The 13,438-nt window shown below is 34.0% G+C and overlaps 2 protein-coding genes across 2 annotated transcripts; one reads left to right on the top strand and one right to left on the bottom strand.

The window, feature by feature from the left end:
* The first annotated feature begins 2,451 nt into the window (after positions 1-2,451).
* On the top strand, positions 2,452-6,074 carry LOC104099698 (protein FLX-like 3). Its single transcript, XM_009606767.4, has 4 exons — positions 2,452-2,586; positions 4,858-5,392; positions 5,559-5,689; positions 5,781-6,074. The coding sequence occupies exons 2-4, from the start codon at positions 4,860-4,862 to the stop codon at positions 5,903-5,905; spliced, it is 789 nt and encodes a 262-aa protein (XP_009605062.1). The 5' UTR covers positions 2,452-2,586; positions 4,858-4,859; the 3' UTR covers positions 5,906-6,074.
* A 603-nt stretch (positions 6,075-6,677) lies between these two features.
* Positions 6,678-8,548, bottom strand: LOC104099697 (3-ketoacyl-CoA synthase 6-like). The gene has a single exon (XM_009606766.4). It carries the CDS (start codon positions 8,388-8,390, stop codon positions 6,798-6,800), a length of 1,593 nt encoding a protein of 530 aa, XP_009605061.1. The 5' UTR covers positions 8,391-8,548; the 3' UTR covers positions 6,678-6,797.
* Between the last annotated feature and the right edge of the window lie 4,890 nt (positions 8,549-13,438).

Here is a 13,438-nt window from a genome sequence, read left to right as displayed (position 1 = left end):
CCATCATAATATACTGGAGTTTCAGCATAATATGCTGGAAGTTCATACACATATGCTTCAATCTCCAGTATATTATGCTGGAACTTTCCGTGTGTTGGAGTTCCAACATAATATGCTGAAAAGTTCATACACATGTGCACCAATCTCCAGTATATTATGCTGGAACTTTTCGTGTTGCATTAAAATAGTGGTTATTTTTCAATAACTTTGCAAATGTTTATCAATCCAAAAACTGGCTAGCTCATGTTACTTTCACGTTAATATGGGCGGATGATTCAATTTCAGTAGCTTTAGTTCTAAAAGTATACATACGTTAAAAAGTTGATTAAAGAAAGACAAAAGATATCAAAGCTACTAAATCAAATAGACTGTGAAGAGTTTTCGAATTCGAATCATCTTAAATCTACCTCTGGGTTAAAAGGAACAAAATGTAATAATGTACAAAGTACTGTCGGAAAACCATGCACTAGTATAAACTTTGTGTTCCGAATTATGCACTAGTGTAATGACATATTAGACAATATTATTTTGACATACCTAACTCTTTCTTCTTAGAATATAAATATATTGCATCATTTTGTCATAAAACACGATATCTCATTAACAATATATTCACACAACAATCAAGAGATCACACAAAGTAGTATGAATCCTTATAATATAATTATAATCATCAAATATCATCTTATTTAATACACAAGACATCGAGAAAATAAATTAAATTGAAAAATTATTTATATATGTATGCATTTTTACTTTCCTATATACTATTTGAAACCTTATTACCCTCCCTACTCAAGTTTTAATTTAATTAAATGGTCATATACAATTTACCAATTATATACAAATAAGTTTTAAATGAGTATCCCTTTATATTAGAAATTGAATAAAGAATGTCAGTTATTTCCTTATCCCTTTATATTTGCACACTCTCTCTCTCTCCGTCTCTCTCTCTCTCTCTCTCCCCCCCTCTCTCTCTCCCTTCGTCTCTCTACTCTCATTCTCTATTTTTTTCTCCAATTTTTCTTCATTTGGTGTTCTCTATTTTTTATGTTTTCTTGTTGTATATAGTTTTAATGAAATTTATCAATGAATTTCAAGCGTTTTAACTTAGCAATTTCCTTTCATGTTGCACAATTGGTGTTCAAATTGAAATTGTCAATCAAAAAATTTTGAAGGTGCTTGACTCTCCACCATTGACAGTCATTAAAAAGCTTTGAAGCTTTGAAATCTAATTTGGATTTTTAAAAATCATTATTTGTTTAGATTGGGTGTTGTTACAAACAATTAAAAATATTGTTTGGAGTTTATATCTTAATTTTGAGGGTGTTTGGTGAAGATTAGACTTGATTTTGGATAAATTTCAGATTGAAACTCGTCGAAGAAGAAGAAGAAGAAGAAGAAGAAGAAGAACACACGACATACAATATACTTATAAAATTATAGTAAAATTGTAGTATAATTGTATGCAAATTGTATTCTGTTGTAGTTATATATATATATATATATATATATATATATATATATATATATATATATATATATATATTTTATTTATTTGAATGTTGTATAAAAGTTGAAAAATAGTTGAATAATGCATGAATCGTTGTATAAAATCTGTATTTAAGTTATCAATATTATCTTTTTACATAAAATTGTTGATATGTATCAAAATTGTATCAAGAGAGAAAGTTTTGATTGGAAAATTAGAGAGGAAGAAACACACACCACATACAAAATATATACAAATCAGATACAAAATATACAAAAGATATATTGTATAAAATTTGTATAAAAATTATATTTAAGTTGTATGATATTGTAATTATATTTAATTGGGTAGAAATTATGTATGAAAGTTATAGATAAGTTGTAGATTAGTTGTAAATAAGTGTATACTGTATAGTTAGTTGTATGAAATTTATTTTTAGTATGTATGAAAGTTATAGATAAGTTATAAATAAGTTGTATATTGTATAATTAGTTGTATAAAATTTATTTTTAGTTTATATGATGTTGTGGATGTATCAAATTTGTATTAAATTTTTATGAAATTTATTTTTTAATTTGTATGCTGTTGTACCATACAAATTTATTATCTCTTTATTCTACTTACACTTCAACTCCAACTAATCTCGATATTATTGATATATATGTCCTGTTTGCGATATTCACCACTGTTACAGAAACTTTGAAAAAGGACATGGAGGATAGCATAAATATGTTCCGAATTTTTGGGATGAACTAGGTGAAAAGGAAAAAGATAAGTCAGTCAAGAAAAGTAAGGATTCTGTAATAAAAAAATAATTTATATTCCTTAAGGAAAACCATGCCGGCAACTAAGGAATGTAAAATAATTCTGCAATTAAAAGGAATAGTTGATTCATGTAAAAGGAAGATTAAAAAACAAAACAAGCTGGACCGAAATCCCTTGGGAGCCCAAAGTATCAATTTGGCCCACTAAAGAAGCCCAAAGTGGAAAGGGCAATTCTGTCATTTCATCAAAGCCCATATTAGTAGCCATTAGCTGGAGTCTGTCTACTCCGCCGAACTTCATCGTCGTCGAAGCAAAGCTGTATCTCTCAGGTACTGTTTAATCCCTCACTCCGTTCATTTTTTCTTTTTAAAATTTATAATACTTTGTATTAAAATCTGAATCGATTTTATTTTCAATATTTGCATATGTTTTCCCCTTATTATGCCGCTAGGCGCATATTTGTGGCGGCAGAGGATGAGAATATTCGTTTTTTTTAATCATTTCTTTAGAATTTGTTAATATTTGGCTTGATTTTTGTAGGTCTAAATAAATTTAGGAATTTACGAGTATAATTGAGTTTTTTTCTTTTTTAAAGTATCGGAAGGCTGATTAGCACGAAAATAACTTAGTCAGATATTTGCAAATTTGTACGTTTTTTTGTATATGTGGATATTGAAATTAACATGTTCAATTAATTAATTAATTGATTTCACTGAGTATGAGAGTACAGTTGTAGTTGTCTGAGGAATTTAATTAGCTTCTGTGCTTTTTTTAGGAATTTGATTAAGGTAAATACTTACCCAAATCGAGTGCTTACACTAAAGTAAGTAATTTAACTTTACCCGTTAAAAATTAAAGTAAGCGTTCAATTTCTTTCATTACATTAACCCTGAGAAAGTTACCATACACATCAATCGTCCGGGTTTTAGGTTGTCTTGTCCCTTTGCAAGCATTGTGCATTTTGCTCTTAGATCGCATAACGTTGTATGTTTACTCTAATTAAGTACATTTAATCTAACCACAAAGAGAAACGACAATTTTATGAAGTTTGGCTTCCGATTTATCATATATGATTTGTACTTGGGTCATTACAACATTGTATAGAAAACGATTTTCCTAAGCATCTTTTCAGTGCACGATTGCTTTTAGGATAGTTTTAAATTCAAAGATTTTGTTCTAAAAAAGGTCAATGAATACGACTAGAACAATTACAACTCAATCCGAAGTAGTTTGGGTTGGCTATATGGATCATCGCTATCTATTTTGGTTCATTTGAACGCATTTCATTCCAATATACAATAAGTTAAGTTCTCTAACACTAGAAATTCTCTAAATGTTGTACTAATATACAAATCTTTACGAAGATAACCTAATATGAGCTACCAACATCACCAAGACTTTCTTTTAATGAAAACATCACTTATTGCATGTATAGATCTTTTTCTTCCATTCTAATTCATTTTTTGCTAAAGTCAATGAGGATTTCAAGAGATTGTAAGTATTTCAGAACAACTTCCTATCCTACGAGACACTACCAACCTTTTCTCATTTTGTCTCTTGTGTGTTCTAGTTGTACCTTCTTTCTGATGTGATAAATTTTTGATATTGTATAACCATATTTCTATTGTAACATCTGTACTTGCACGACACTTGTGTGGATATGTTGGGGCTTAGAGGCTCCAACCTTGGGAGCTCCTTGTTCGCTTCTTTAAGACATTGTTAGTTTTACAACCGTTCTCTGCAACTTGCCTTTCATTTAGGTAGGTATCTTCCTATTGCATAACACTCTTGTAGTACTTCTCCAATTCAACCATTTTGTTTATTTGTATGTGTTACATCCTCATCATTAGACATCTGAATTGTCTGCATTTAGGCACTTCAATCCGTCTAATGTCACATCAATTTCGTTCTGCTTATGCTTTGGTCTTGCAGTGCATTTATTCTGTTTTATTTCTTTTTATCCTAAAACCATTACTATCTACATTGTTCTTCAATAGTTCAAGCTTTTAGTTGACGCTCTCGCTAATTTCATTGATTAACACAATATCATCTGCAAATAACATGCACCGCGAGATCTCGAGCTGTCAACACAAGTGTGAGCGGTAGTTAAGGAATACAAGGCAGTTTCTCATAATTGTGGGTCCACACCAGGTATTATATTGAGCAGGTAGTTCTTTCATTTCTAGGGTTAACATTTACTCTACATGCTCAATATAATACCTGGTGTGGACCCACAATTATGAGAAACTGCCTTGTATTCCTTAACTACCGCTCACACTTGTGTTGACAGCTTCGTGAATATGCTTTATAACATCTATATATTTGAGATGTATTCATTTCTTCTCCATCACCCATCAAAAGACTTTTCTTGACAATCTATCGTACGCTCTTTCTTTCTTCTTAAGCAAATATTGACCTCTATTGTGTATATACTAGGCATAAATCCAAATTTGTTGTATGTCATCTGAAACGGTGCCTAACTCTATGCTTTATCATTCTTGTATTGTTAAGGCACTCTTGTATATTATATCTCTTTTTCTCCTCAGCTTTTTTATTCAAAGTGCTGAACTTTATTTTTTTTCTTCATTGATTTTTCATAGTTATGGCTGGTAGAAATCGTATGCCCCGTCAACCTGATAACTTCCGAGGATTCCGTGATGGGCCACCACCACGGGTCATTATGCAGCGAGGACCTGGGCCCCTCCCTCCTCACCCCGCAGCCCTTGAAGAGGAACTAGAAATCCAGCATAGGGATATGCAAAGAATTCTCGGCGAAAACAGACATGTGATTGATGAGAATGTGATGCTTGAAAGGGAATTATCTGCTGTAAAAGATGAAATGCATAGATTTAGTCAGGTCATTCCCAAAATGCGTGCTGATAATGAGGCACAAGTAAGGGAGTATATTGACAGAGGAATGAGGTTAGAGGCTGATCTTCGAGCTACTGAGCCTCTGAGGTTAGAGGTAATCCAATTGAAAGCTGAAGCGCAGAAGTTAACTGCTGTACAGAAAGAATTATCTGCCCAAGTTCAAGCTCTTACAAAGGATTCTAACCGACTACAAACTGAGAATAAGCAATTATCAGCTATAAAGACTGATATTGATGGATTGCACAAAGAGTTGACAGAAGCAAGGTATGGAGTTAAAACCTTTTTTCCAAAAGAAAAGATGAACAAACATGCAATACTTTGTTGTTATGGTTCTCAGGTGTCTGGATCCTCCTTTACAATTGAGAACATATGTGATGGCTAACTTGTTGAACCTCTCGTTTTGACTATTCAATTTGATGATGAAATTTAGGAGACAATTTGAATATGAGAAGAAAGCAAATACAGAACTGGTGGAACAAAATCAATCCATGGAGAAGAATCTCATTTCAATGGCTCGTGAAATAGAAAAGCTGCGAGCAGAGAAAATTGGACGGGGCCTTGGTAAGTTCTCTATCTCCTTTCATATGCTTGTCTGATGTAAACTTTCGACCCGTGGAAAAAACTTAGTTTATGTTTTCTCTATTTCATGTAGGTGTAGGAGCTTACGGCGTGATGAACGGAAGCCCTGAGATGAGATATCCTGGTGGTGCATATGGTGATCCATACAGTGGTGGTGGTTGGGGTTCCTATGACAATCGTGGTCCTCCCCGGCGTTGAGTCCTATATTTAATGTGACAGCACTTGAAGATAAATGTAATGTGAGGTTTTCTTCCTATTTAGAAATGTAACTTAAACCCTTATGAAACAAATATGCTCTGAAACCAAGATTTGCCGATTGAACCTTGAGATTGAGAAAACATCTTTATGATCTCGGCTTATGATTCAATTACCATGTATTTAGCTATTGAGCCTCAAAGTTTATGTTTTTATGTGATCGCAACATAAAAAAGAAAGTCTGAATTTTCTACGGAAGCCGGCTCGAAATATTTGATCTTAGGTGCATTTCCCTCTGGAATATTACTATGTGGGTACGACCGGTAGTTTACCGATATCTATTAATATCTTTTCCTAGAATGTTCTTAAGAAATATCTATCTATCTATCTATATCATAAACTATTGGATCGGGTATTACTTAGATGTGAATCTTGTAGACCTCATCATAGGTTGTAATGTTTTTTGTTTTGGGGGATGGGGGATGAAATCAAAGAATATATAGACTAGTAGAGACCATCTAGTAGTTGTCTATCTCGATCTACATCTTTCGCCATAGCTTTGGGGTTGTGTCTCGATCTCTTATGTGCGAAATATAAGGGACTAATTCCTAGAGAGATTCTCCTTGGTCTAATTCTAATTCCTAGAGAGATTCCCCTTGGTCTAATTCTATGCCTTACGACGAAAGGAGAGTTGGCGTAAAGTGAAGATTGGCTTAAGAATGTGATTGTTTCATACAATTTCTTGCGGTCCAATTAGAAGTAATCTCAAGATAGGTTAGCTCAAAATTCAAAGCTGTGACTTCCCTTTGTATTTGATGGCAAGACAACAATATTTGCCACAGAAACGTTCACTTTATATAGGGTACAAGTGCAACATAAAACCAAGGTTTTTCTCCTAGAGCTTTACTACTTCAGGGATGTAAACTGGGTATTTGTGGATACAATCAGACCAAGGTCCATCACTTAGATTCTTGATTGTCTTGTTACACTTCCAAACAGCACTGTTACACTTGAATCCACTCCCAAATGCAATCTGCCAAATTCTATCACCTTTCTTTATCCTTCCCTCAGCTTCAATATAACTCAGTTCATACCATAACGACGAAGAAGACGTGTTTCCAAATCTGTGCAGAGTCATTCGCGATGCCTCAACGTGCTCTGAAGACAGCTGCAAGTTCTTCTGCAGTTCATCGATCACTGCTCTACCACCGGCATGAATGCAAAAGTGTTCAAATGCTTGTTTGAAGTCTGGAATATATGGTTTCAGTTTCAGGTTAAAGACTTTTCGGCCAATGAGTGAGAAGAGAAAGAGAAGTTGTTCTGATGGAGGAAGAACAAGAGGTCCAATTGTTGTTATATTGGATTTTAAGGCTTCCCCTGCTATAGCCATAAGGTCTTTTGACAAAGAAATTCCTGCTTTCCCTTCTGAATCTTCTACTTCAAACACACAACTGTACGATTTGTCGTCGGATCCTTTGTGGGTTCTGACCACATGTAGCAACTTGTACTTGGCTCGCCATTGATCTGCCCATTTGTTTGATAAAAGAATGGCAGCACCACCCATTCTGAACAAACAATTAGGGAGTAGCATTGATCTATCTTTGCCTCTATAATAATTTGGTGTTATGATTTCTGTGCTAACAACAACAGCGTTCGATTTTGGATAAACTTGGAGAAGATCACGAGCTAAATCAATGGAGATTAGTCCAGCACTACATCCCATTCCTGAGAGATTGAAGCTCTTAATATTATCTCTCATTTTATACTTATTAATCACCATTGCTGATAAAGATGGCGTTGGCGAAAAAAGGCTGCAATTCACAATAAGAATGTCAATATCTTTAGGCTTTACTCTTGTTTTCTTGAATAGAGAATCCATGGCTGAAAATATCACCATTTCAGCTTCTTTTCTTGCAGATTCCATATTAGGTGCAGGTGGGATATAATGAATTGCTGGTGGCAAACATGTTTCTTCTCCTAAACCAGACCTCTCAAGAATTCTCATTTGGAATTCAACACTCTTTGGTTCTGAACTAAGTATAAGTCTTGAATGTTCCATGAAAGTTGAAAATGGGACGCGACAGGAGACAGGCGGCTTGTAACATGAATAATCAATAAGATAAACCCCTCGAGGCCTTGACATGAAGTATAATATGGACGCAAAGATGATAAGGAAAGATGAATAGAGTACAACTATTCCAGTATAATCCCATAAGTGAGGTATGGGGAGGGTACTGTGTGCACAGACCTTATCTCTACCGTAAGATAGAGAGACGAAAGATGAATAGAGTGTTTTGATGAAATCATGCTGAAGGGAATTCCAATGATTGAAGATTTCCTCAGGACCTAATTGAATGACTTGAGCAAGAAAAAAAGGCATTGTGGGCACCAATAGACATGTCAAGAAGTTGTTAACAAGATATTGGTAGCCAAGTTTTACATACTTGAGTTTAAGTGATATGGGAAATTGAGGTGATCTCTGAGGCATATTTGTCAATTGTCTTAAAGAGTGGAAAAATTAGAAGAAAAATCACTACACAATTTTTTTCTAGTGAATAGAGATCAACTATAAAAGTTTAACACGCTGGTAGTATACAAGGAAAGTGAGAGGATATATAGGAGATATTTTAAAGACTAAAGGATGTAAGAAATAAGTAAAGGGCAGATGAAAAGAGGTAAAGTAAAGGTCACACCTTACCCAACGATCACTCTTTAGGTCTTGCCTGTTTTAGTATATCTAAGTCTTTATGTCAACATAAGTTAAAACATTATCAAGTTTGTTTAGACTAAAGTTGCTTGTTTTTTGGTATACTCAGGAAGTATGTAGAATGCCCTATTTGGAGATTAGAATGACAAAAGTAGAAAGTGTTTCAATTCATGGCAATCTGAAGTTAACCTAATTAGTGACAAATGTGTTTCACTTGTATTACTTTCGTTTCATTTGATGAGGTACTCTTTTTTCTTTTTACCCTATTTAAAAAGAAATTAATTCTGACATTTTTATTTTACTTTTAAGGATATGACAATGACATGATATATTTATGATCATAAGACGCTTGGATATGTTATACATATCTAGCTTATGTGTTCAAAATCATCTTTCTTTCTATCTTAAATTTAGTATTTAGTCAAATATTGTCATATTAAATGACGGAAAAAAAAATAACAAAGTTTTGAGATCATGATTTAGTTTAAACAATATTTTTAGTTGATCTTCCAGTAGCTTCGAGGTGTATGATTCAAAAAGAGGTGATCACCAAACTAAAACAACCATCTCGCTATCAAGTTCGATTAAATTTAATATTTTTCCGTTTCCTACTCAATACGCAATTTGCATCCATTTGTTCAGTCCAAATATAAATATATTATAAATTTCAGAAGTCATGTAAATGTAATTTGATCAATACGCGTACGTATGAAATTACATTTGTGAGATATATATAATTATGCATTAGAACTTTGGAGTTAGGTGTACGGACTACACATTTTTCCAGAAATAATGCCACGAAATAATATACATACACCTCGAAAATAAACTATCCTCCTTGATATTTACACCAATCCACATTTAGCTTAGTGTGGTTTGTGATAAAATTGAGGAAAAAAGGTGAATTATAAAGTAATTATAGTCAAGTGATATCAGTTTATATAAAGTTCTGAAAATTGATTATATGAAAATGGACTTACATAAGATATCTAACAATAGTAATTGCGCTTAGAGTCGTCTATATAAATTTTTATTTTTTTCTACTCATATTTTTGTCAAACTAATGTAATATACGTGGACCTACATAAGATATCCATTTTTCATAATTTAGGATTTCAAGGTAGGCACTTTAAAGTATGACTAAAATATTAAATTTTGTTACGAAAATAATTATATTGTGGATGTCCATTTATTACTCCGCTATAGATAATCTTCCTGAAGAAGATTATCCATTTAGTACTCTGTTGAAGTTTATCTACAAGCAGCTGATGCAGGCAGGCTGCAAGCAGCTCAATGAAATGATTTGCAGCAGCTTCTTATTAAACAGGCAGGTTGCAAGCAGCTCATGCAGACAACTTACAAGCAACTAAAGAAAAGCCTTGCAGCTGCTTCCTGAAAAGCCTCGCAACTGCTTCCTTTCTTCTATAAATAGAGGAGTTTTCAGTTCATTATGTACAGAAGTTTGAAGTCAGAATAATATATCAGTTTCTCTCTATACTTGTCTTTACTTTACTGTCTTTATTTTATAACACGTTATCAGCACGGGACTCTACTATCTCGAGAAAATACTTTGAAAGTATCTAAGGTACAAACTTTCTTTTTCTAAATAACGTCAAATCTTTCTAAACTTGAGTTTGTAGCCCTGGATATATCGGGCAAAAGCTACATGTTTTGGGTGCTTGATGCCGAAATTCATCTTGATGCGATGGGTCTGGCAGACACCATCAAAGATAAAAATTAGGTATCAAACCAAGACGTGCCAAAGCAATGATATTCCTACGCCATCACCTTGATGAGGGCCTGAAAATGGAATATCTTATTGTTAAAGATCCAGTCATACTATGGACTAATTTGAAAGATAGATATGACCACCTGAAGATGGTCGTTCTTCCACATGCACGTTATGATTGGACTCATCTAAGGCTACAAGATTTTAAATCTATCAGTGAGTATAATTCTGTTATGTTCAGAATTATTTCCCAATTGAAACTATGTGGTGAATATATTACTGATCATGATATGTTGGAGAAAACTTTCACCATTTTCATGCCTCGAATATGCTCCTACAACAGCAATATCGAGAGATGGGATTCAAAAAGTATTCTGAACTTATCTCACATCTTCTTGTAGCCGAGCAACATAATGGGCTATTAATAAAAAATTATGAAAGTCGACCTACTGGTTCTTGTCCATTCCCTGAAGTGAATGAGACGAACTTCCACCAAGCTAAGCTTGGAAGATGACGTGGCCCTAGTCGTGGTTATGGCCGTGGTCGGGGAGGAAACTCTAATCGTGGTAATAACAATGCACCAAAGAACCCTCCTCACCACCAGCAGTGGAAAAGGACGGAACAAAAGCATGAAGCGGCGCAAGCAGCAAAGCCAGAAAATACATGCTATAAATGTGGAGGAAAAGGGCACTGGTCACATACATGTCGTACGTTAAAATACCTGGTTGAGCTGTATCAAGCCTCCCTGAAGAAGACAGAGAAAAATGCTGAAACAAATTTTATTTCTGAAGATAAATTAGACTTCATGCATTTGGATATAGCTGATTATTTTGCACTTCGAGAAGGAGAAACAAGTCATGTGATCGGTAGTAAATCTGTAGAAATGTAAATATTTTAATTTTTGTTGTTTGTAATAGATAGTATGGTTATGTAATTGTTGTACATAAATAAAAGTTATGCTTTGATAATAATGTTTACTATCATATTTTTTTTATGTCATTTTGAAGAATATGGATAATCCTCAAATTATGTTTGGATCAAAGAGCAATCATGAAGATATTTGTGTAATTGATAGTGGAACAACTCATGCCATATTCAAAGATCAGAAATACTTTTCTTATTTGCATAAGGAAAAAGCGAATGATTCTACAATTTATGGTAATATAAGCTTGATTGAAGGATCCGGAAGAGCTACTGTATTTCTATCAAAGGGAACAAAACTTATTATTGACAATGCATTATTCTCCTCTAAGTCCCGAAGAAACTTGTTGAGTTTTGTAGATATCCGCCGAAATGGGTATCATTTTGAGACAATAGATGAAATGAACGTGGAATATCTTTGTATTACAAAAAATATTTCTGGCCAGAAATGCATTGTAGAAAAGTTACCAACTTTATCTTCTGGTTTATACTATTCAAAGATTAGTACAGTTGAAGCACACTCTATCGTAAACCAGAAGTTTACTGATTCATATACTTTTGTGCTTTGGCATGGCTGTTTGGGCCATCCTAGATCAATAATGATGAGACGAATTATTAAAAATTCGAGTGGGCACCCATTAAAGAACCTGAAGATTCTTACAAATGATGAATTAGTGATGCTTGCTATCAAGGCAAAATGATTACTAAACCATCACCAATGAAGGTTGGCATTAAGTCCTCTGCCTTTTTAGAACGTATACATAGGGATATATGTGGACCTATTCACCCGCCAAGTGGTCTGTTTAGATATTTTATGGTCCTAATAGATACATCTTCAAGATGGTCTCATGTGTGCCTACTATCATCTCGCAACCTGGCGTTTGCAAAGTTATTAGCCCAAATAATTCGATTAAGAGAACAATTCCCAGATTATCCTATAAAGGCTATTCGCCTTGATAATGTTGGAGAATTCTCATCTCAAACTTTTGATAATTACTGTCTATCAGTTGGGATAAAAGTTGAACATCCTGTAGCTTATGTTCATACTCAAAATGGCCTTGCAGAGTCATTTATTAAACGACTGCAATTGATAACAAGACCACTACTTATGAAAACAAAATTTTTCACTACTGTTTGGGGCCATGCTATCTTGCACGCATCATCATTTATCCGTCTCAGACCAACACATTATAATAAATATTCTCCGTCACAATTAGTTTTTGGTCATGAACCAAATATTGCCCATCTACGAATTTTTGGATGTGCTGTATATGTGCCAGTAGCACCACCACATCGCAGTAAGATGCCCCCCCAAAGAAGGTTATAAATATATATTGAGTTTGAATCACCCTCTATTATTCGCTATCTTGAACCGTTGACGAGAGATTTATTTACTGCTCGATTTGCAGATCGTCGAATTGATGAAACAAATTTCCCACAATTAGGGGGAGAGAAAAAGTAAATCAAAAAAGAAATTGTGTGGAAAGTTTCATCATTATCTCACTTTGATCCACGTACCCCTATATATAATCAGGAGGTCCAGAAGATCATCCATTTACAGAATATAGCAAATCAAATGCCAGGCGCATTTACTGATTTGAAAAGGATAACTAAATCACATATCCATGCAGAGAATGTGCCTATCAGAATTGATGTCCCAGCAGGACCATCTACTAGCATGAGAGCTAGTGAACCTAAAGCATGCCTGAAGCGTGGTAGGCCTTTGGGTTCTAAGGATCGAAATCCTAGAAAAAGAAAATCGATAAATGATCAAACTGATATTATGAATGGATCTCCTGAAGAGACCCAAGATCTGCTTAGTTCTGAGATTCATGAAGAAATGAATGAACCCGAGACTCAAGTGAGTGAGAAACTTTTAATAAGTTCTACTGGTGATGAGATTAATTTAAATTGATCTGAAATAGTGGTGGATAATATTTTTACATATAATGTTGCACTTAACATTATGCAAGATATTGAGAATCTTGAACCCCGATCTGTCGAAGAATGTCAACAAAGATCTTATTGGCCAAAATGGCAAGAGTTAATTCAATCGGAATTGAAGTCACTTGCTAAAAGAGAGGTCTATGGACCAATAGTCCAAACACCTGCTGGTATAAAGCCACTTGGTCATAAATGGGTTTTTGTGCGAAAAATGAATGATAAAAATAAAATTGAA

The sequence above is a fragment of the Nicotiana tomentosiformis genome, chromosome 10 (genome assembly GCF_000390325.3).
Source record: "Nicotiana tomentosiformis chromosome 10, ASM39032v3, whole genome shotgun sequence".
Taxonomy (NCBI): Eukaryota; Viridiplantae; Streptophyta; class Magnoliopsida; order Solanales; family Solanaceae; genus Nicotiana; species Nicotiana tomentosiformis.
Note: the sequence above shows the minus strand (reverse complement) of the source record. Positions and strands in the feature narration are given on the sequence as shown.

What these genes read in the sequence shown, in the direction of transcription:
- LOC104099698 (XM_009606767.4), top strand. Translation starts at nt 4,860, where the DNA reads ATGGCTGGTAGAAATCGTATGCCCCGTCAACCTGATAACTTCCGAGGA. An exon ending in AAAGAGTTGACAGAAGCAAG is followed by an intron (nt 5,393 to 5,558) that starts GTATGGAGTTAA and finishes GATGAAATTTAG; the next exon opens with GAGACAATTTGAATATGAGA. An exon ending in GAAAATTGGACGGGGCCTTG is followed by an intron (nt 5,690 to 5,780) that starts GTAAGTTCTCTA and finishes TATTTCATGTAG; the next exon opens with GTGTAGGAGCTTACGGCGTG.
- LOC104099697 (XM_009606766.4), bottom strand. Translation starts at nt 8,390, where the DNA reads ATGCCTCAGAGATCACCTCAATTTCCCATATCACTTAAACTCAAGTAT.